We start from the raw sequence: 24,656 nt of genomic DNA on the forward strand, positions 1-24,656 counted from the left end.
TAAATGCGCCGCGAAATCGACGAGAAGAGGAAATGCGAGCAGGTGCGGCGCGGTAATTGCAAACGTTTGATATTTAATTATAATTTGCCCAGCGCACGTGCTGGCAGCGAAGCCTCTCGACATTCTGTCCGATGGGATCTCGAGGTCTCTCTCTTTCTCACCCTCTCTATCTCTCTCTCCTCGGAAACAAAATATAATTCCTCAATTATATTCCAATGCTTTGCAAACGCGAAGTCCTTTGAATTACGGGCCTCGACTTAATTACATTATTAATTATCGCGCTTAAACACGGAAGACGACCGAGTCGGCGAGCGTTTCGCGCAAGATCCGCGCCGTCGAAGCCGATTAAGCGAGAGGAAAAAAAAAATGCCCGTCTACGCGGCACGGAAAGTCTCAGAAAGGAGTGACTTTGGGCCACGTGTAAACATGTCTGCATGCGTTTTACAGCGTAATAAAATGAAGCGAACGCGCAGTAATGCGCGTATAATTCACTCGCTATATCCTCGCATCCGTGCGCGTATACTAATAGTCATCGGAAAAATTTCTATTCGGGAAAAGAGGTTGATGTCGATGTCATCTTCTTTTTTTTTTTTTTTTATATACGATTATCCGATCCCCGCTAAGAATGTGTATTGCTATCGGTAATAAGAATGCCTTCTTCGTTAATTGACGGTAATCGAGGACTACCCGTCTTGGGTACGAGACGATCGTGCGAGACGACTGTTCGCTCGAACACGCGCGCGAGGAATGTTACCTCGAGTGTCGACGACGATTTCGCGATTTAACGACTTAATAAAGCCGCACGAGAATAACGTGGGCAAGACGAGGGGGGAGAGGGAGGGGGGGGGGAGAAGAAACGAACTGGTCAGGCCCGAGGGGAAGGATCGGGCATCCTCGACGCATCCTAGCCGTACGGATCTGCCATAAGTCGGCGTGAGTTTATACGTCTCGTATACACACACGTGTTCGCGCGCATAGGTAGGTATATGTTTCTCTTTTTTTTTTCTTTTCTTCTCATCCTCCATCAGCCGCCGACTATTTCTCCTCTCCAGCTTATTATTTCGATCTGACATTCAAACATACTTGTAGCGGTCGTAAAAGCCAGACTAGAGCAAGGGGAGGGGGATGGCGCCGAGCAAAGAGAAGAGGGGGAGGGGTGGGAGAGGGGGAGGAAGGAAGGGAAATTGGCAAGAACGCGAGCAAGGTGTATTAGTTATCGCGTTAGTGTGAGAGTTACGGCCCGCGTGTAGGTCTTCGCTTTATTATTTATTCCGCCGCAACTCGTAAAAAAAGCCCGCGACGCGGATTTATCGTGGAAATATTGAAATGAGAGACACTGGCCGGGACCCATCCCGTGAGAGAAAGAGAGGGCAAAAGATTGTGTGGGCCATCTTTCCCTTTCACCCTGTGCCAACATACACACACGAGTCACTCACCCCCGGCCCAGCTATATCCGATCTGCCTCGCGCCCGCCATCCGACAAAAAGCTGACCACCGCAGTCGCTTTACGAGCCGATATATTTTATTCGAGGTAAGCACCGTCCTGGCACTTACACCTTCACCTCCTCCTGTCCTACCCTGTCTGCTTCAGCCCGCACTTACCTCCTCCGTTATGCTAGGCGCGAATCTTGGCATTCGCGGGTGTTTTAATCTTTAGACTACTCGCCGCATAAAGTTTTTCGGTAACTGTGAGAGACGAAGCAAAACACATTTATTTTAAAATGACATTTTTTGAAATGTTGACGCAATCAAAATTTTAATCCAATTTTAACGCATTTCTATATATTATCGATCCGGTTATGTAATACGGAATTAAATCCCAGGATTTGATGCGTCTTACGGTCGACGCGCAAAGATTTCGATTGTGCTGTTGCGCAGGAATCGAATCAAAGTTTCGCAACGCGGACGCATCGCGTCGTTGCCCTCTCTCCTTCGGAGATAATCCGCGGCCCAAATTGGCAGGATTACTCCCGCCGAAGACCTGGCCACGTCCTCGAGATTGCCGGGATTACGCGGCTGTAACGCACGTCGCACGAGTAAGGTCTGTCGCGCCCGCTACGTGCAAATACAGGTATTATCGGGTATTATGCCGAATACGTGTCGTGTGCGTGAAGGAACGACATCGTAATCGTCGTCGTCGTCACCGTCGTCTCATGGATCGCGCGAAGTGGATTTGCCGCCGAAATCGTCTCGGAGGAGCAAGAAAATCATCCCCGGTATTAAAAAAGTGAAATATTTCGAGAAATAATTCGGAGTAATTTGATCGGAATTAAATTCATGTTTCTCTCTCTCTCTCTCTCTCTTTATATATATATTAATTACATTATTTTAAATTGGTCTTTTCTTCGTCATTTTCGGGAGTGCATTGCGTGTTCTCTCCGAAGAAAAATAATGTATCTGATACGAGAGCTCGTTGTACAGTAATAGAGATATTTTACACCTTTGCGAGGGTTCTCGAAATCGAAATTGGTTCACGGACCATGCGTGTTGGTTCTTGGAGATAGATATATAGCCCTGTTCTCGTCGCTAATAGTGTCGGCGTCGATGGTGGTCTCGCACCGCGACTACGATCTCCCACAATTTTTTTATATATTTATCGCACCGTTAATCGATTCCCGCTGAGCAAATGCAATACACGTATATCTTGGATCCGGATGTGAAATGTCCAGATGTCAGAATTATAAAGAATGTTGTCGTGATGATCTTTCACGCGATATTTTTGATGAGCGTTTTCGAATAACTAAATGATATCGTTCGCAGTTCATTTTTTAACAAAAAAAATCATTTTTTTAACGCGATATGAAGAAACACGTTCATTTAAGAATGAACGGGAACGAAAGCTTTTATCTCGTTAATTCACGCGTCTCTTCACCGAGAATACAACTGACGATGCTTCCGCGAGACTTTAAGGCGCAGATAAGTAGGCCACGAAATCGTAATGCTCCCCCCAACGCGGGCACGACATAAAAATTAAAATTAACCCGCGAGACCGAGATAGAAAGAAAGAAAGATGGAGAAGGAGATGCTCGCGCACCCCAGCGAATATTATGCAAAGCTATGAGCAATAAAAATAACATATTGCGACCGAGAGAGGCATAAGTTTTAATCCAATATTACTAAGATAAGTCTCGAGCCCCACCCCCGAGAGAAAAAGATTTCTTTTGTATAACGCACCCCAGCATTACATTGTGGTTATTAGAAAGTGCTCTTTCTCCTTTTTTCTCTCTCTTTGTCCGAACCAGCGCATTACCGAGGGGAGCTTCCTTCGTTATTCCTCTTCCGTGTAACGGCACAAGGATGCATATGATTATCCGCCATATCCACGTGAACGTCATTTATTTCCACTTGTCTCTCTATTTTACTGGGAAATTCTTATTGTTAGATTTGAATGTTCGCGTCGACTTACGGTATAATTGATGAGCGTGGAGGATTGATAGCGGTATATTTCATTACGTTATCTAGCCGCGATTGTCAAGGCAAACCGATGTGCTTTCGCATTGTCTTCTACTGTCTTCAATTGATTTTTTTTTTTCTATCAAATGATAGGGCATTATCGAATCGAAATCAGAAATTTCGCGATCGTGATATAATATTATATGCAATATTAGATAAAATAATACAGAAATGATTTAAAAACACAGAAACATAGACGGTAGACCGGAAGACGGAATGTATCGATCTTGAGAACTCACGCGAATCCCCTACCTCGTCCTTTTTTTCGCTCAACGCGTGAAATCGGACAAATCCAATCTGACTAACGACATCGCGCGCGGGAAGTGAGAAAAGGGAAGAAACGTAAGCGGAAAAGGAAAGATAGGTACGCGGAATCGAAGGGCGAGCACACTCGTAAAAATTTATAATTTGGAAAATATCGCGCGGCTATGGGGCTGCCGATTTTCGTCCGGCATGACGATCGGGTTTATAAAGCGGCAAATCGAAGGACCAGACCGTGGAGGCGGGGAGAGAGAAAACGGAGGGCGGCGGAGGGGTAGAAAGGGGGACGACGGCGACGACGATAACGGCGAAAGACTTTTGACGAAAATTGAAGTCGTTGTTATGACGGGAATTGCGCGCGACGAGGCTTTACGAGGGGACGCTCTCGTCGACGCTCTCGCAAGTTCCGAAAAAAAGACAGAGCGGCTGAGAGGATGAGAGCAAAAGAGAGAGAGAGAGAGAGAGACAGAATTCGTGGGGAATCGGCAGGGACACGCGGAAGAGAACCGAGAAGCGCACAGAAGACAATAATTCGGGAGCAGAACGCTCGTCCCAGCTATCATAATATCGATCTATAACAGCGGTTCTCAAAATTATAATCATTTCAAGAAACTGGGATTACGCCTCTTCGAAATTAGTCTCATTTGTACAAGTGGAAACTGCTTCATTAAAAACAAAAAAAAAAAAAAATTGACGGCTCGAGCGAATTAATTAAATCTTTATATTATCTCACTCGCAAACGAATTTTACTTAAATCGAAAGTTGTACTTTTATCATTGTAGAAAAAAATTTTTTTATCAGTGATAAAAATCATACAAGACAGCGTGTATGCAGCGGGTATTGGATTCTTCTAATAATAATACACCATTGACATCGTTTTATCGTCACCAGCCAAATGTAAACGCTCTTAATGTCCGATGACTGTATCGTTTCACCAGATGTAAGGTCACATGAAACCTGACTCCGCAATATATAGATCAAATACGGGGAAAACTCGGGGTGGGATTCTATGAGCCATGACTGAATCGGCGTTTTTGTGACGCGCAAGGTCACGTGGCAAAGCGTAAAGGAACAAGGAGCTCTCATTGATCCCCGATTTGCTCGAACTTTCGGTATTCAGGATATGCTTCTGCTATAGTCAACGGATGAACACTCTCGTGAGATTCGACCTAACAAAGATCCCCGCGTAAGAGACTCGAGGAGCTCTCTCGAGTCTCGAGGAGTATACTTGGGTTATTTTCCCATAACCCGTCGTAGATGGCCCTTGTTTTCAGGACGCCATGGAGTATTTGGACGGCGCAAGACGGTAGCAGCAGGATGCGATAAGGCAACCGACGTCGTAATTCAAAGATAGCGTCTTGTTTGACCACGGTATAGTGGCTCCTTTGTAGCTTTGTAGCCAGTCTCGTAAGAGACAAGGCGCGATATTTGCGTTCCGGCCGTGCCTGAAAACAGGAAACCAGCAGCAGGATATGTTAGGCATCATAGTTTCATAAAATAATACTGAAAAATCCAGAAGTCCGTAAAGAAATAAATAAAGAGAGAGAGAGAGAGAGAGAGAGAGAGAGAGAGAGAGAGAGAGAGAGAGAGAGAGAAGACACAACTCTCTCTCTCTCTCTCTCGCGGTTGTCAAAAAGAGAGAGAGAGAGAGAGAGAGAGAGAGAGAGAGAGAGAGAGAGAGAGAGAGAGAGACGACACAACTCTCACTCTCTCTCTCTCTCTCTCTTTCATATGTATAATACATTCAAATCCATGTGCGGGAAGATATAGCGAATATATTTTAAAAACCATAGGATATTTCATGAAATATACATACGCGTTCGTTAAACAAAAATTTATCTTTCTTCATACATTAAGAAAATATATGTATAATTAGAGAGTATAGAGAAATATTCATACTTTACTCCTCTAGTTTTATCGCAAGAGACGATACCATCGTCCCTTAATATCACATACAGACGTTAGACGTGTGCGAGAGACGCGCGATGCAACCGACCGCCGTGTTGCAGCAACATCAGAGAGCATTTAATCCGGAATACCGAATGCGCGAGAGCATATCGCCAGCCCCGAGCGATAGATTTGGGCAATGCGCGAAAACGGGGTTGCAACCCTCGTCGGTTCGAAGTGCACCCTATCCCTCGGCGGGCCATTAATAATATACCCATATTGGACACAATTCACCTTGAAATTAACCGGCAGCCGATTGGTAAGCCTGGCCAAATTGACTTCGAAATTGACAATTTACGATCGCTCGTCCGCGAGCGTTTGCTCGTTCGTTTACTTTCTCGTCTCGTTTCATTCGTTTGGTCTCTTTTCCGGCATGACGGCGCGTTGGATCTATCAAAATGTCATTGCATTCGCGATCGAGGATTGTTTTGAGTAAATGTTAAATTATAAAATTTTGGCTTTTATCGTTGAACAATTTGTTGAATAAAACGCTTATTCTCGGGACGAAACTAGTACTATTGCGGGAAACGATTACGAGAGTTGTAAATACTTTAATAACACGGATATATCTGTATTCTAACAACTGTAGTGGCCTTGACGTTATTACTATAGTTTTTCAAGTATTTCACATTGTACGGCAATGTTATTTTTGAAATATTTCGCTCTCAAATACAAACTCTTTCCTTTGTACTTGAGAGAAATTTTTATTTCAATTCCGCCAGTGACTTCCCGTTACATTGACAAGATACATCGACAGGAAGGCGTTCTCTCTATGCACACACAATGTATACCGATTTAATGTGGCGTACATAGGTAGGGTCACAGAATGACACGCACGCGATATTGCTCGCCTGACACACTACGCACTTCGCTTGCCTCTTCTCTTTTCCTTCTTACCATCATCGTTGTTCCCTACGCATCGCTCCGAACGCGAAACACGCATGATAATATATTTATCGTTACTATATGATATCAACGTATTATTATTAAATTATAATATATTTATCGCGTAGTGTATTTTAAATACACTATTATATGTTGTATTTTATATTATAATACATATATTTATATAAATATTTATATCACCGTTATACCAATAACAAGCGAGTGTAGCGACGGAAATATATACGAAAAAAAAATCAAATGGAATTCGGTTTGGTAAAATATAACAATTGTAACACGATTCGAGAAAATTAATTAACGCCATTCACCACGATTATTCGTATGCCGAATCATTTCGCGAGCAGAGAATTCAAGCAGTTTTCTAATTATATAGACATGCGTTGTTTTATTATTAAAAATTAATAGCATGATTATCTCGTGTGGGAGAAAAATGGATATTTATCTCGTTCCATTTGTTTCGTATAAAGGAAGTTTGGGCGAGACATACACACAATGTCTCTCGCACATTGATCTTAACGGGAAATTATTGTGGTTTACCGTCAGAGTTTTTATCATAATGGGCGCCATGAGCTGTCAGACGCAGGAGGAATCGCGAGAAAACGCTCACGTTAAATTACATCGAGGTCGATTGCGCGCGGAGCGATGCCGCGCTTTCCACGGAAGCGGCTGCCGCATAATTAAGACAATTAAGGTACCCGCTATAAATCACACCGGGCGCTCATCTACTTAAGGCTAATATCAGATCGGCGATCTAAGCGAGTACCACATCCACGTACGTAAGCTAAATGCGCGCTCGATCTCTATCCCGTTTCATCGTCGGCGCGATCGCTTCATCTTTTTCTCTTCCTCTTTTACGCTCGATTTCGCGAATTCTTCCGTTCTTCCGTTCGAATCCGCTGGTTTAATACGTATTAAGGCGCAGACAATTCCACCTGCGGATCTCCGTGTCGATCGGATTGCCCGACACCTTTCCAGCGAATTCGCATCTTGAATTCGACTCGATCGATTCGATTCGATCGGCCTCTCTCGCTGCGTTTTGTTGCGCTGAGAGTTTTTTGCCGCAGCACGCAGCGCGACTGCACCGGATACGCACGCGGGCGAGGGGAACGAGCTGAAAGAGCTAAAGACTCTCCTCGAAGTCGATAGATCGTTAAACGCCCCATCGCTTACGAAAGCCATGTAATTCTCCGCGAGTCGCACCGCGCGGATCGGTCCTTCTTTCTCTCTCTGTCCCTTCCGCACGCTCTCTCCCTCTTTCTCTCACATCCATTTACTGATCCTCTCGCGTTTCGTGTCGCCTATTCTTTCTCCACACATTTCTCCTGCATGCTTTCCTCTCTTCCTCTCGCCGATTTCATCGTCCATTTGTCTGTCTCTTTCCGTGGAGCGATCTGGTTCTCCACCGTAGGTGCAACGATCATTAGGGCGGGGAACGATCGGGATCGGGATCGGGGCATAGCACCTGGCCCGATCATCGGCAACTCTTAATGCCCACACGCAATTCCGAATGAGAACCCGGCCAAGTACAATATAGAAGTGTGCACGGCCGAATCTAATCGATCGATCGCACCGCGCTGAATAACGTACAAAACGATCGTTCGGGCGATAATTTCCAGCCGTCTAACCGTTTCGGCCGCCCGAGAACTATACTCGAGACGCGACTCGTTTTGTGAAAAATAAGTGTGCTCCGGATGTGTCTGTCTCATTCCGGCTGTATAAATCACGCGACAGGAGAGTCGCACGGAGAAGTCGCTCGCAGAGTATTCGATCTTCGATCGTTCGTTACGATTAAATCGCTCTAATTGCGGCTTGCTCGTATATATAATTCGCGCGATACGCCGCGCACTCGTAAATATTGTCTCGATCGCCACGATCTTCGCGGAGACGTTTCCGAGGACAACGTCCAAAGAGGGACGTTGCCATGGCTCAACCTGTATAATTATCCGAAAGTTTTCTTACGATAGAAGAACATTAAATTAAAAGTACTTGGTCGATAATTATTTCGATTCCGCGATAATACAAGGACAAACTCGTCGAACGAAAAAATCGTGTCGCGATAGTGTTGGAAAAAGAAATATTCTTTTGAATATTTTGTTTTACGTTGCTTACATTTCAGTATTTTTTAGTCTTTTGATTATCTCGCGCGAGACGTCAAATGTTACGAGATTCGCCGCTGAAGTAATTACAATCGACGTGGTCGGCGTAGGTAGGTTACCAGCTGATCTCCGCTCGCTCGGAGAAACGGATCAGTTTTCTCGAGATAAAACCAAACGAACGCCAGTTGAACGTTTATTGCCGTAACGCGCGATTATTAACGATCTCTTGATCCCTTGGTCAATGGTCTGGTCCACGCCCGTCTCGTCGTTGCTCCGCCATTGTTTCGTCACGATGTATATCCGCAGAATAATACAGAGGATATTACGTAAATATCTGACTCGTTTGCGAGAGAAAACTCACGTGCAAAGAGATTTCTTTCAAATTATATCTTTTTTTATCAACGAGTGCTTAAAAACGTCAACGTTTTTACGGATGTGCCGCAATCTTTGGAGGATATGCATATCGTTTCGATCCGCTCGCGTCTTAGATTTCCGATCGCCAAAAGGATGAACGCGACCTGCTCGCGCCAGTCGGTGCCTTTTCTTATTTCGCTGATCGTGCGGTACGCAAACAAATGCGCATTATGCGGAGTCTAAGCGCTCAGAAAGTGCGCTCGTGTTTTCGGTGTAACCTGAAGCTAAGCGGTTTAAGAGATCAACGCCGTATAAACCGGCCGTCTGAGAATCGTCTGGGGATCCCGCGTGCGTGAGAGGCGGCAGTGAAAAAGGGATAGAGCGAGAGACAAGTAGCAAGGCGAAAAAGAACGTCGACGGGACAGAGAGAGGGCGGAAGAGGAGGAAGGGAAGAACGATGAGAAGAGAGAGAGAGAGAGAGAGAGAGAGAGAGAGAGAGAAAGATTCTGGTGAAGAGGCAAAGTGAGAGAGGGCAGAAAGACGGGATGAAAAATTAGATTTACAAATCTGTCTTGACTACTATGAGATTGCTCGCTTACCGGTTAGTGGTGCTCAGCCTCTGCCTCGTTATTCCCTAATGATCCTACCTCTCTCCGCGAAAATATAGCCGCGCACGGTCTCGTATAAAGCGTGGTACGTAATTAAGAAAACCATCTTAAATCTCGAGAAACACGCTTCGTTTATTCTTGCTATTTAATCGGAGGTAATCGAATAGAGCATTTGGTACTTTGATCATATAAAGATGCGTATGGTGATTGAGACAAGTTGAGAACATCCGCGGATAGTTAGATAGTATATCGAGAGGAAGGAAGGTAACAAGTCCCAGATATTTCCTTGCTAAAGTAAAAGGCGGCTCTAGGCGTACGCACGCATTTCGTGCGTCGTGTCGCAGGATAGTGTGATATGCACGCATAAAAGTTACGTGTGTTATGTATATACGTATGCTTGTATGTGTGAGCGCCTCTCTGGCGCCTACCGCCTATGAAAAATGAACCTCCCTCCCGAGCGCGTCGGTATCATCGCCACTATCGTACAGATTGTTTCAACGGAGATCTTTCTTGTCTGCTTCGCCGCCGACAAAGCTCGAAAGGTACCAGTGACGCTCATCAAAAGAAAACGCCGGCCACTCGTACTTAATTCTAAAGCATGAATCTCTAGAGAATAATTATGCAGATCGTGGAATTTTTTAGAAAATATCGATATTTTTAAAATAAGCTTAAAGGTTTCGTTAAAATTATACACGTAATATTGTACAATTAAATTTTTTATATATGTAATCGAGAAATTATATGCACTAGTATTTTGCCAGTAAATATTAAAAATAAAATGTGTCTACTTAATTTAATGTATGGAGAATTATATGATGTATATAATAGGGAAAATGCCCAATGTTATTTTTTCAGATGATTTTTATTTTCCCTTAGTCACGTAAGAGTCCGCTCTTGAAACGTTCGCACGATCTACGTAGATTAGCCATTAACGTTTTCAAATTGGTTTCTCGGCTAGTAAGCCGGGTGTTCCTTTAATGGTTTGCGGCTCCTCTCTTTTCTGTGAGATTTCTCCTCTCTTAAGTATAATCTTGAAATTTAAACTCGAGATCCACTCGAGGCATTGCAAATAAAACTTGTTAAAGGAAATATCAGCGAAACAGCCGTTAAAATATTTATATATATACATTTCGTGCCGTGCGGCAGTTTCGATTCGCGCAGTTTACAATTATCACTAATAACTTGCAGTTTCGATTCTCTCGTTTTTCGCGATCCCTAATCAGTTGAGAAGATCGCTATCGCCCAAATGAATCGAGAGACTTGTTTGCGCTGATATTTTCTCCTGAAATTTCAGCAGATAATCGGTCGCGATGAATATCGCGACCACAACGATCGGGGTAAGACATTACCTCGATGACAGGTGTCTCTAACCACAGTAACTCTCTCTCACTGTACAGCTCCAGGCCAGGAAGACCCCCGAAGCGAGCTTCCGTTGGACTGAGCCTCGCGGCCAGCCACCTAGCCGCGGCGGCTGGCCATCATCCTCAGCACTCCCTGAAGAAGCACAGGATGGACAACGGCGATTATTACGAGAACGGACACCTCGGTAAGTGCCTGCACAAAAGATTATATCACGTAAAGAACTAATATATGTGTACATGTGTCTTAAAATAATATAAAATATTTATATTTTATAAGATTTTTCTGTTAAATTACGATTGTGCTATTGTTATTGCAATTTCGAGCGCGATATATTTTTTTCGAGGAGTTACAATTTTTTTTCTTTTGCAAAAAAATTTAGGCACGCAAACGGTTGAGGGTTGTTATGCCAAATAGAGCGCATACGTGCAAATAAACGTATGTATAAGCGAGACCCACGCGCTTGATTACTGCCATCCGTACATGCGTTCCGGTATACACGGTGACCCTACCGATCAATTAATTAAGGGAATCAAACACACTTGGAGTGAACAAATTAACTGCGACTGCACCGTCGTGTTGCGGCCTGCGGTGGCGCGGTCGCCGATACCCGGGATATCGGTGCCGATATCGTACAATATCCCTTCACGCGAATTGTGTATACTCGCGCTGTCTTCACATTCCGGATTCCGCGAATGGAGGAAATTCCTTCATTATTCTCCATTTTCCTCATGTGTACCGTCGTATCGCTCTCGCATCGCATTGCCGTAATTAATCGATTATTGATATAATTAATTTCTATTAATTATTAATAATATTTACTATTATTAATAACACACACAACGAAATTAATAATATAATCTCGCATGACTTTGTTCAACCTTGCGCGATATTTATCACTCGCCGGAAGCATCCGGAAGATCGATAAATGCGCATACAATATTCATTGGTTTATTTGCGCGGACTCTTTGTGCTCCTCGATAGCGCTTTGAAGGGTGTTCGTTGGGATGCGCTTATTTCGCAGATATATTATCATCGGGGGACACACAGAGAGCGACGGAGAGAAAGGGAGAGACAGAAACACCGGTACGTTATTGCCGTCAACGTCGAGAGAAGGAAATCGTTAAATCACGTCATACGGCGGCGGCGTCGATCGACGTTCGGAAATTGTTTAAGCAAATAATCGCGAACACGCCGGCCGACCAATTTTACGGGCAAATACGTTTCACGGTGCAACGTTAATGAATTAATGCCGCGGCGCGCGCGTTCGCGCGGTCCTGCGCCTGCAGCCAACCTACGCTCGCTCGCTCGCTCGCTCTCTCGCTCTCTCGCTCTCTCGCTGCTCTCGTCGGGGTAAATGTTGAAACGGCCGGCAATTAATTACGGCCGTGCGGTAATTGTATAATTGTTTTACGATTGGAGCCGGTAGTCCCCTCCCCCCTCCCCTCTCTGTCGCTTGCCTCTCATCCTGCAACCTGCCCGATTGTGCCCGATCTGTTCGCCTGGAATATACGATCGGTATAATACGTCATCCACTGTAAGAGACAGATGAATTAAAAGAATAAAAATTGCACGCCTCCTCCGAAATCGCGTAAGATCGGGCATGTTACGCGAGAGGAAGATGCAGAGAGACGAAATTTCGCGGACGAATGATTTTTTTCAATTTCGCGCGATGAATCCCGGCGCTTTTCATATAACGCAATTAATAAACTCAATAAGCGAGATCTCTGATCGCGATAACGAACGCGAAACACGAATTCGTGAGCACGATGGATCGACATTGTGTGAGCGCGCGAGGACCCCATCACACCAGATACGCATGTGTTATCTCTACGAAATTAAAAGCGATGAGAAAAATAAATAACCATAGGTGGATTGTAGGAGAGGAAGGGGGACGACGGAGGTGAGGGTTTCGAAAGCGGCTGTTTCGCCGCGTGCGCATCGCGATGAGATGAGATTGCAAGCATATCGGTCATATTTATTTTTAAATCAAACACTTTTTAAAGATGATATAGATTCATAATTTTTTTAAATAGTTAACGAAATTCCGCTCTAATCGTTTAATGCATCAATCGCGGAGGTATCATTAATCAAATTGACCCGGCGCAATTTATATTACACGACCTAATGCATATATCGAATTGTTTATTAGCGCGCGAGCTAAGTCAATTATCCGGCCGGTTTGGACGAACATTAGCTTAAATATGAACGAATTTGCCGTTAATAAATAATTTCTACTTCTCTCCTCAAGAGCACTCGTCGAATATAACGCGTTACAAATATACACGTACCATGAACTCGATTTCATCGACGATGCTCGCATTATAACTAATACATTGTGTCGACCAGTGTAATCGTTCGGTCGTTTAACGGATAGCGACGCTTCGGTGTGGTGGCAGCGCAAATTTCGGATAGTTGCTCGAAGAGCATAGGACACACACATATGCAAAAAACAGAGAGAGAGAGAGAGGAAAGAGAGAGTGTGGAAAGCGTGTCGCGCTCGTTGGGTGCCTGGATGGGTGGGGTTGGTTGGTCGGTCGGTCGGTTGGGCGGGTGGGTTCGGCTGGACGGGCCGCGGCTTGAAACGACGGTGTACTGCCAAGCGAATGCTCATAAAAGCATTGATTAACTGTTAGCGGTCGTAGGTCAGCCGGCACACGGCTGGCTCGTGTACCAATAAAATCCGGCTAATAGTGACCCGACATCGCTTCAATATCATGCGTCGACCATCCCGAAAGCTCCCGTTAATTGTCCGCGTTGGCGACAATTTTCACTCTCAAAACAGTAATCGCGTAAAAGTCGCTTCAAGATTCCCCTCGTTCTTAATTCTCATTGCACTTTTCGAAACAATTATTAAGCGACGTGACATTTCGAATTGGTAAGGTTTTAATGAAATGAAAGTATTTTTTTAGAAAAGTATGTAGCGTAGATTTTTAGAGTCAACAACGGTCGAAATAATGCGCTTCTGCGTCTTCTAGCTTTAAGAACTCTCGCTCGTAAATTGCTTCACGCATTTCCGGGAGTCGCGCATATACAAGATTTTAATTGCTGTCGGCGCGCATGAGTACTTAATGAGCAGTTATGTTTTGTTGATGGTTCGATAAGGAGAATAGATTACTATGAACGAGTATCTCTCTTTCTTTATGGCGATGTTACTTGTATATTTATAATTAGGTGTTATCATTGGTTGGTGAAGAACTTAATAACTAGTGTTATTACTAATTTACTTGGTAATTACGAGTTAATATTTAAAATAGTCGCGATTACGTTATTAAAACCGGCCTTTTTTATATGTAGTTATATTTCGTATTAATTATCAAATGAAGTCTCCACATCCCATCTTTCCTTATGTAATATTTATGAAGAAAATTGTTTTATACGCCAGAAAAGAAAATTTAAAATTACCATACATAATTTCGGCAACAGAAAACGTTAAGTATATCGCAAGTGCAGCGTATTATAATTGCTAACGGAGCGATCAAGTATATATAATGTATGTTTACACAAGGTTCGTATCTAGACTTCCTAATCGCAGATTATTAAAATCACAAAGCTGCAATCAATGATATCGATCGGCCAGGTAGCTACGCGAGATAATTAACGAATTGGGAAAACGCGACTTACTGACGTGTGTTGATTCTTTTTACAAAACGAATTTCCGTTTTAGTAGAGCAATTAAAAATTACACTCATGTTGTCGAATGCAAAATAATTATTACGTTATTACGAGGATATCAATGATATCATTTGAAAAAAAAAAAAAAACGCGTCGCGCACACCAGCTGTGAGGGCAGCCATAAAATCCACCTCTCAAAACTCTCGCGAGATACGACGGAATTTTAGTACGACTTAATTACGACGGTCCTCGCACTTTGCTCCGTCGTCCTTCTTATTTTCACGAAGACTCGGAGACGCATTTACGAGGCTCCCGCGCAGCCACTATAGAGTCTAGGATCTTAGAGAAATTCTATTCAATGTTGCCGATTCATTCGAGAATCATAATCATACATCTTGCGTATATTTTATGAAATTGTGGACTATTTTAAGCAAACATTGATTTTGCGACAAACACGTTTGCAACAGTGTTTCCTACGACTTGTCGGTGCCGTTTAAAAAAATTAAGGAGCAACTGGCGGTCACGTGCACGTACACGCGTCGCGCACACCAGCTGTGAGGGCAGCCATAAAATCCACCTCTCAAAACTCTCGCGAGATACGACGGAATTTTAGTACGACTTAATTACGACGGTCCTCGCACTTTGCTCCGTCGTCCTTCTTATTTTCACGAAGACTCGGAGACGCATTTACGAGGCTCCCGCGCAGCCACTATAGAGTCTAGGATCTTAGAGAAATTCTATTCAATGTTGCCGATTCATTCGAGAATCATAATCATACGTCTTGCGTATATTTTATGAAATTGTGGACTATTTTAAGCCACATTGCTGTGCACATATCGAGTATTGAAGTATCTTGTAGTCTATAGAGAGTTCTTTTGCACTTTATAGAAAGATTAAAAAAAGTATCTTGTTCTTTGTTAAATAGCGCGACATTTCTTGAAATCCATACATTTTTAATGCGATTCGTGTACGGGACAACGGAGTATATTACACCGATCGCGTATTGTGTGGGAATTTGATACTGATAGAGGAGATCGGCGAAAGTGAAATGCTTTTTGGGTAAAGTGACGGCAATTTCCTGCGATTAAAACCGCGACTAATTGGTTCAAAAATCTGTACAATTTCCGCGCAGTCTCGCGCTGCGCCGGCCCGGATGGTGGTTGGCGATGGCGATGGCCGAATGATGGTGATGGTGGTGGTGGTGGTGGTGGTGGTCAACAATTTACTCGTTAGCAGGCCGACGAGTGTGCCGCGCCGCTCAATTAACTTGCGAATCAACGAGCCGGCCGCTTTGTCCGCGCGCGAATATTTCTGTGTAATTCGTACGGGCCCTCGTGACCAACAAACGCGCGTGATGCGGGAAATAAAAAGAGAGAGAGGGCCGGCCAGAGGCAACCACCGCGGGGTGTGGGAGGGCTAACAGAAAAAATAACGGTGCGAGCAAATGAAAACCGACACCGGCCGCTGTTTTCCGACCGTAAAAGGTCGGTGTGGCCCGGGCTGCGTGGGCGAATGTCTTTCGAGAACGATCAAAAAATGATGGGTCGTGTTTTGTATCGCGCCTAGTGTTACACGCGTGAAAACAACCGTTCTTGTGCAAATTAGTCCACGGCTTCCCGTACCTGGAAATGGATTTTTATTACAATGTCTCTTTGCGAGAAACACGTTCGTCGCACGTGCACGTTGCTTTAACGAGGCGCGCGAGCTTGATCTTTATTTTAATAATCGCATAAACGGCGCCCGAACATATCGCCGAAGAGTGGACGAGTTTACACGCGAGCGGAACGACGACGCACGGCTTTAAAACGCTCGACAATTGGACTCACACGGAGCATCAAAAAACATAAACCTGGTCACCGTAAAAACTTTATGAACGTTCGTGATTTTATTGCGGCCGACAACACGCAATTCTATAACATTACTTGTTCTCGTGACAGATATCTCAATAATATTTGAAACAGATCTTTTACACCGAGATAATTCAGTTTGATATCGTTTCATCGTTGATCTGGAATGTCGCATCATACGTGAGATTAATAATAAATTTATAAAAATTCAGAAAATATAAAATTAAGAGAATTACAAACATAATCGATATAAATGATTGGTTTGTACGCAAATCTGACGATGTTTTTCGAACTAGATCGCGAATAATGAAAATACCTGGCGGGTATCGTACAATCGAGAAAACCGGTATTGTTCGCTCTTCGTCTCTCCTTCAATATCGTCCTCTCTCTCTCTCTCTTTCTCTCTTTACCTCGTGCCTTCTCTGTCTTTATCGGCAGCCTTACGCTCGTCGACGCACAAAAGTGGCCCGTACCAGCTTCTGGGGGGGAAGGGGGGAGGATTCATCCAGTCAGAAGATATTAATAACAAAATATGATATAATGGGAGCATCCCCTGTGCACGAAATACAATACAATGTTTATGCAGAGGATTAAGCGATGTTGCGAGATCACGTGAAAAGTATCGACCCCGCTGAGACCGACCAAGCGTTCGCCACGCGGATAGCCGGCCCGGACTATTGCAATGCTGGCCGGCGGGCAGCAGGGGCAGATGGTTCGGGAACACGGGCCCCGGTTTCGATCCTCGGTTTTGATTAGCCCGCGGGAGAGATTTACCTTTGAGATTAGGCCCGGATACGATTTTTCGTGACGGCCCGAGCGATTTCGAAACGTAATGTTTCGCCCGTTTGTCCCTGTCGTCGTCTCGCGCGTGTTTCGCGCCGTCGACCAGGTCCCGTCTCTTTTATCTCTCGAAACAGAAACGAACTCGATCGAAATAATTGTGCGTGTGCGAACGAATCGGGTCGTGTTTCGAGCATATAATCGGCGAACAACGGAAATCAATCGGTATATATTCGAACGGTGTCGATAATCGGATCATCGAAGTTTCAGACCGTTTCCTCGGGCCGATAAATTTTGTATCGTATAAAATATGCGTCGATTTATATTCGGTCCGGCCGATCCTCTTTTCGCGGGGCGCGCTTTTAGACGCGGAGCGAAACCCGAAATCTGGCCCCGCGGGTACGATCGAGAGGAAGAAGAGTATATTCGCCGGGGATAGATAATTTCGCGAAAAACGTAGCCGCGATCGTACCTAATTTTATAAATTCGGAGTACGTTCATCGGAGGGCTCGGCCCTCCCGGAGGAGGGAAGACGGACGAGGCAGAGGGACGGAGATCTCGCGGAGAAACAGAGAGGGACGAGGGAGTAAATAGGATAGGAACAAAAGAAGATTCAAGATTCCCCCAACGGCCTCCGGGTTGGCACTGTTATATTATGCAGAGCGCCCGAAGACAAAGCGACAGGATACGTCGGGGAAACCGTTAAAAAGTGGACGAAAGGCCGGTGATCAAGACGAAGAGGAGAAGAGGGGAGGGCAGGATGACGTTAGTTTCGACTTGGAGAGTAAGGTGGAAGAGACGCGAGAGAGAAAAGGAAAGAGAGAAGGAGAGAGAAAAGTATGGATAGAAAGAGAGTGAGAAAGACGATGGAGACGATCGTCTACGATGCACGAGGAGTGTAAATAATACTAAGGCTGATTGTGGGCGTGGCTGACAGAACTCTAAAAACCTTCGACTATATATCAAAGGGTTTACTGCCCTTGGATGATTTCTTCCTCCGTAGCGGAGGAGAGACGCTGGAAGAACAAATACTGGACCGCTGCGTGCGAGAGGAGTGGGAAGAAAGCTGACGGCCGGGGGAAGGGGAGATCGAAGGAAGAGGAAGGACTCGATAAAGCTGCGATGCGAAGATTCGCAGTGGATTCGAAAAAGAAAGTCCTGCTGCTTCTCTCCTACATTATTGTCGTTACGACACACCGCGAATAAAATTAGTTGCTTCTTCTCCTTGTCGAGGCTCGTAATATTCTCGTATTTATCAACTGAGATGTCTCGTCTATGTCTCAATACCCTCGCGTTGCTCTTCACGACCTGTTAGAAATATCATTAAATGATAGAGAAAAGTATTTCTTATTCGTTAATTCTTCAAGTAATCATCTACATCTAAGAAAATATTAATTTCGATAATCATTTAGACGCGTCTATTCATTAGTCGCGAGATACGTTTCAATACCTCTCGTATTATCCGATCGATCGATTAAGAGAGATAGATACAGTATAGAATAGGAAAACGAGGAAAGAGGAATACACAACGAAGCGGAGGAGGAGCGAGGAGGTGTGGATACCTATGGCATCCACTCTCTCCTCCGTTCTTTCCAGACTCGACGGACGTTGGGAGCTACCTCGATGGCTGCCCGCCTGCTTGCCCGCTTGCTGGCCTGGCTGGCTGGCTGGCTGGTTGCTTCGACTCTCGATTACTTGAAAAACCGGATTCCTCCTGCGCGAAACTGTGTTTCCCGTCTTGTGTTTATGTACCAACACACGCATGGATGGAACAATGTTGGTTATTCCGCTGCACGTGTGTGTGTACGTAGCATCCGCGCGTCTTTTCGTTGCACTTGATTTTGATCCTCGATCGGCCCAGATTCTTGCCCTCGCACGATTCGCACGCTTAAATAGACTAAATACACAGCGATTATTTACGTACTCTTTTAATTGAGCGAGAAATCGAGACTCAGAGCTCGCGACTACACGAGCGAACGGAATTTGAACAGAAGAGAAACAGCTCGACGGTACTCGTAGAGTCGCGATGTCATCGCCCGTAGCCGGAGGGTCGGTGTTCGAGGGTTAAATCCAAGGGTTTTGAGGGAGTCGGTGTCGAGGGTAAACATATGTATATACGTGCCTAAGCACAAACACGCGCTTATGGCGGATTCGGGCGAGCGTGGCCCTCGGTAGATTTCTTCGTCGTTTGGTAAGAACAATGGCGGTAACGTTGAGGACGGCGGGCACAAAGGCCATATTTTCCGAATAATTTCACATGACCCTTATTTCGCCAGTACTTCGCCGACCGAAAGAAGCGCGGATCCTCCGCTTGGAAGACGAAAAGAACCGCAACGACGAATCGAAGTCCCGCGGCGCGCAAGTCTCGGAGGAAAATATTTTCGACGATCAAACTGACCGCATTATTTTCTCACGTTCATATCGCTAAGATAAAATTTATGCGAATTTAATCTTTTAGTTCTTGATAAATTTATATAAGATAAGTCGACTCAGCATTAATGTTGAAATCTATAGAATTCTTTTATATTAAATATACATATATCTTTTTGAATTACATTGAAATATTTACGATGCTGTACGTGTAATAATAGTTGCGGCAAGAATAGTCGATTTTATAATGCTTAATAAATTCCCATTCGCGTTGTACGTGTATACGTGTGCGGTTGAGCCTTCATTCATATCCGACGCGTCGTGGCGGCGGCGAGTCGTAGGACGAAGGAAAAGACGTGACGAGACCGACGAGAGATACCGGGCACTCATTTAGTCCGGCAATTTATTCTCGCGTTTTGTAATTAACACCAAGAAAGAAGTAGCAGAAGTTATTCTTCTCCTACGGGCACGGGACGGCGTGGCACGGGTGGAAGCGACTACTCCGGTCAGTCTGCCTCCTCCCCCACCGTCATTTCGCTTCGACTCGCTCCACCTTCGACTCTTCCTCACGTGAAGAAAACGTACGTATCACTATTAAGCGTCAGGATTGAGGCCCGGAACCTCCAGAATCAACTCGAGAATGAGAATCCGAAGAAACCGAAGAAGAAGAAGAAGAAGAAGAAGAAGAAAATGGAAAGGAACGCAGGAAGAAGGAGACGCGGATGAGAAGGGAGAAGAACAGAGAAGAGGAAATAAGAGCGAAGAGATGAGGCGACGGCGGGGAGGAGAGCGAAGGAGAACGGAGGAGGATGATGGAGGCCTCTCCTCTGCATGCCACCGCAGTCAGCCCCAGACAGAAAGCGGTCTGTATAATTATGGGTTGTCACCTCATCAGAGCTCCTCCGGGAGGGGCCGGGGGAGGTGGCGGCGCGTTCGTCTGCGCGGGGGCAAGGGGGCGGGAGGTTATAGGAGTGCAGTCTTTAGCTTAAATTGTGTTTTATCGTCTTTCGCATTTGGCTTTTAAGGTCCCGGCGATCGGCGACCCGGAGGGTGATCGAGCCGCCCGAAGCGCCTCTTCTTTCGGGCCTCTCGCGCGATTTTCTCGGAATAGAATAGCGGCCGTTCTCCACGACCATCGACGCGACATAATGCCAATCTCTAGATATATCGCTTGTCCACTCGCTCGCGAGAGAGTGCTCGCTTGTTAAGGAACGGAGCGGGTTAAAGCAGACAAGAGATCGAGATCGAGATCTCGACGAGCGTTTAAAAAGGAGGGGGCGCGTGTTCTTCGAGAGAGACGAGCGGGAGATTGTGCGTATCGTCACGCGTCAAGGATCGCGAAACGTCTTCATCGATCATGAAACGCTGCATGCATTGTGAATCCGGTAAATACGTATTGTCGGAGCTATAAAATTGCGAAACATGCATTTAGGTATTTACAATGATCGAAACACATGCTTCGATGCTTCTCTCATCCATCCTTTTCTCTCTCGTTTTTCCTCGTATCTCGGTTATTTCTCCGTCTCGTCGTCGCTCGCCTTCGCGCATACACGTACCGGTCTGCGTGAGGGCACATATACAAAAAGGGGCACTGCGCGAGAAGGTACTGAGGCTAAGTGGCGAGTTTAGAGAGATTTCATTAAATCATATGGATTGGGGATAATGTATGTTATTGAGCGGAGCGTTCAAATCGCGCTCTATAAGTTGTAATAAGTCCAATTTTAGGGCCGGTCATGGGCCGGGTCTCGCAGTGGTTGTCGAGCGACTCGGTCGCCCGCCGGTCGTCGGCTGCCAATTGGCCCGGGGCCGGCGCGGAATGACAGTCACTGGGACCGGCGAACCCGCCACTTACTCGTCAAACGGCCAGCCGGTCCGCCGAAATCACTGCCATTTAGATAATTTGTAATGAATAGGCACTACTCATTCCATACCCCTTCCCATTTCTCTCCGTCTCCTTATTTTACTTCTCTCTCGCGCACGGCCTGGGCCCCGAAAGGGCGCGTCCAGGTTGGCTGTTGGCCGAATGACATCGTTTATCTAATATTTCATAGGACGGCGCGCGGATGACGGTTCCGAGAAAGACGCAATAAATCGCGGCGGGATGCCGCGAGCATCCCAGGACCGTCGAACTTAAGCGAGACCACTTAAGAAAGAATTCGAGATTTCATCCTCGCCCGAGAACGAGAAGGAATGGCCTCGACAAGTTTCGAACGCATATGTGCAGAGGGAAGGCTGCTGCGGGCGTATAATCCGAGCGTGATGTACGATTTAAACGCGGAAGTGAATTTCATCCCAATGTATAAGATCGTATATCGATATCGAAATATATTCAAGGAAGAAAAATATATCGATATGTTGGCATAACAAATAGCGACGTGACACGTTCTTTCTCTCGCGTTTCCCCCGCAACGAGAGACACGCGTCGAAGGTACGTGGCATCGATCAAAAAAACGTGACTGCGCATACATTATCGCGTTGCGTTGTCGACTACCGAAAGGGAGAGAGACAGAGAAAGGGCGGAAGGGAGAGACTTGGTCGCGCCTGTCTTGAAAAATCGAGTATTCGGGGTGGCGGCGAACCGCGAAGAATAATACAGGCGCGCTGTCGCATATCCGATATCGAATATATGGCAATAAGCCCGATATGACGAGAAAGTGAGAGAGAGAGAAAAAATTATCGATATAGCTAGGCGATGAAATCCCAGATCTGTAATCTATCCGGAGGTCCCACGAATTCGTTCGCGAATCCATCACGGTGGCTTGCTAAGGCGTCGCGCAAACATACGGACCTAGCTGGCGAACGCGCGAATCAACGCGTAGATTATATGCAGAGGCTACGCGCTGCCGCATGTTGTGATTGATATTTGGTTAAGCGGCCAGCGATCCATCAAGCCCGCAAAAGCGCTCTTTATCCTTGACTCGCCGGGAGCTACACGTCTCACCCGATTCCGATGAAATCTGGATACACGCTCGTACCATCACGGTTCTCCTTCGCAGTCAATCCTTCCTTCTCTCGTCTCACGGATCTTCCTCTCGCTTCCCTTCTCTTTTTCTCGCCCTCTCCCTTACCCCGGGCCATTACTGGAACCGAGAGGCGGAGGAAGATCGATAATTGAATTTATGCAATTTCTTCGCGGAAAACCCGGAGTGAATAATCATAATATATTCCGCTTTGTTTACATATCATATGGTAACTACATATGAGATCTCACTACAGCACGCGTGTATATTTTATTTGCAGACGTACCGAGGATGGAGAAGTCACCGCTTCTGGCGAACGGATACAATCACCCACCCACGCACCTGAGCCACATGCAATTCATGCAGCTCGGCGGACACCCAGGTGCGGGACACACCGCCATCCTGTCACCGGCCAGTCTGCCGCATCACCTGCAGGCGCAGGCGCAGGCTCGTGCCGAGCAAGGTCTCAAGGTCAACCCGAATATGACCAATATGGAAGCCCTAGCGAGGTGAGTTTCTCTCCCTTCCTTTCTCGCTGTTCATCTCGCTGTGTCAGGCCGCAAGCAAGCGCTCTTGCGAGCGACGATATTCCGGAAGCTGCGCGTTCTCGCAGCGGGTAACATTTTCATTAATTTCCTCCCCGTGCTTTACGAGCCGACCGGGGACAAGTCACGCGCCGGATAGAATGGTAATGCAAGCGCGAAGATATACACGCCAAGTGTATCGACGAAAGATGGAAGAGAAGTTCAGAATAATTGTCGGAAAATTAAAATTTCGAGATTGTGTGTGTGCTTCCGCTTTCGCTCTTTTCGCGCTTCTCACGCGAGATCGGTGGCTCATTCGAAAATTGGATTTATCCGTTTGGAGTTTATCACCGGCGCTCTTTGGACGGCGAGGCCAAAGGAATACGACTTTAAGAGGATTTGAAGAGACGGCGAAGCCGTGGAAATCCGAGGGGTTTCGACACCGCTTGATCTCTTCCCCCTTCTTGCACCTTTCCTCGTTATCCCTCCTTTTTTTGTCTTCGCGTCTTCCTTCGACTTTGCTTTCTTAGACGCGCATCATTTACTCGGCTTGGATTACATTTCACTGTGTTGCACACCATTGACGATTAATCTCCTTTTTTGTACTGAATATTTAAAATCAAACGAGTTCTTTTATGCGATTACAGAATTTTAATTCTACATAAAGTAATTTTGTTTGTAATTATCATAATAATATTTTGTGCTGAAAAATATTAGAAACAATAATTTAATCTTATATACTACGGGAACGTGGCGAACCTTGTATTGTCTCAAGGATGCGCTTCGTGATATTATTCATGACTCGGATCGACCTTGAAGTCCTACGACCATTTAAGTTTATCCTCGCGCGGCGTTAGAACCACCTTTGAAGATGCCTTCTTGGGGCGGCAAATCTCCTCGCCGCCTTACACATGGTCCCAAGACGAATATCGCGGCTTATTCGGTTTCGTAGAGCGTATAGAGAGCCGCAAAGAACCAGAGAGAGGCAAGAGAGAGAGAGAGAGAGAGAAGGAAACCAAAGGAGCAGCATCCTCGTCCTTGCTCGAGGGGGTAGACACGGGACTAATCCCGGCATTTGTTAACGCGTTTCTAATAGATGCTCTCGGTACATTCCCGCTCGCCGCGAAACGCTTCTGTAGCCAGCCAGAGCTTTGGAGGATACGGAGACTCGCCTTAATTTTCGATTACATCCGCTCCGTGTAATTAGCCCCGTTCCGCCAACCATTACCCTCTTTGCCTGAGAGTTCGCTTTAGGCGGCGCGCGCTCGGAAAATCGGGACTTAACAGCGGACAGAGAGAGATCCGATCGTTTCTTCCTTTCGAGGGCGTTCAACTCGATTCTGCGTCGAACATCGAAAAATGAATTCTCGCAAGATAGACAACGATCGAGAATAAAAAGATGACAAAAACAAAGAAGAAGAGAGAACGCGAGAATACTTTTCACCGTCGCATCCTGGCTAGATATCTGGTGCGCATTTTGAATGCAAACATGACGACGTGCGCTGGGCAAGATTATTTAATGCAGAACCGACGCTCGGGATTTTTAACGCGTCTCAATCTTTCTTGACGACGCAGCGTG

The 24,656-nt window shown here is 45.6% G+C and overlaps 1 protein-coding gene across 6 annotated transcripts in view; it reads left to right on the forward strand.

Annotated features, from left to right (window-relative positions):
- The window catches only part of LOC115243135 (dachshund homolog 2), a 198,405-nt gene that overhangs the window by 71,934 nt on the left and 101,815 nt on the right, over positions 1-24,656 (forward strand). For 4 of the 6 annotated variants that reach the window (XM_029819883.1, XM_029819878.1, XM_029819879.1 and 1 more), the window contains 2 exons: positions 11,020-11,168; positions 22,834-23,062. In XM_029819883.1, the coding sequence (XP_029675743.1) occupies positions 11,020-11,168; positions 22,834-23,062 (378 nt within the window). The remainder of the gene's footprint in view (positions 1-11,019; positions 11,169-22,833; positions 23,063-24,656) is intronic. The other 2 variants (XM_029819881.1, XM_029819882.1) reach the window with 1 other exon arrangement.

This window comes from Formica exsecta, unplaced genomic scaffold (assembly GCF_003651465.1).
Source record: "Formica exsecta isolate Colony F162 unplaced genomic scaffold, ASM365146v1 scaffold690, whole genome shotgun sequence".
In the NCBI taxonomy this organism is placed as follows: Eukaryota; Metazoa; Arthropoda; class Insecta; order Hymenoptera; family Formicidae; genus Formica; species Formica exsecta.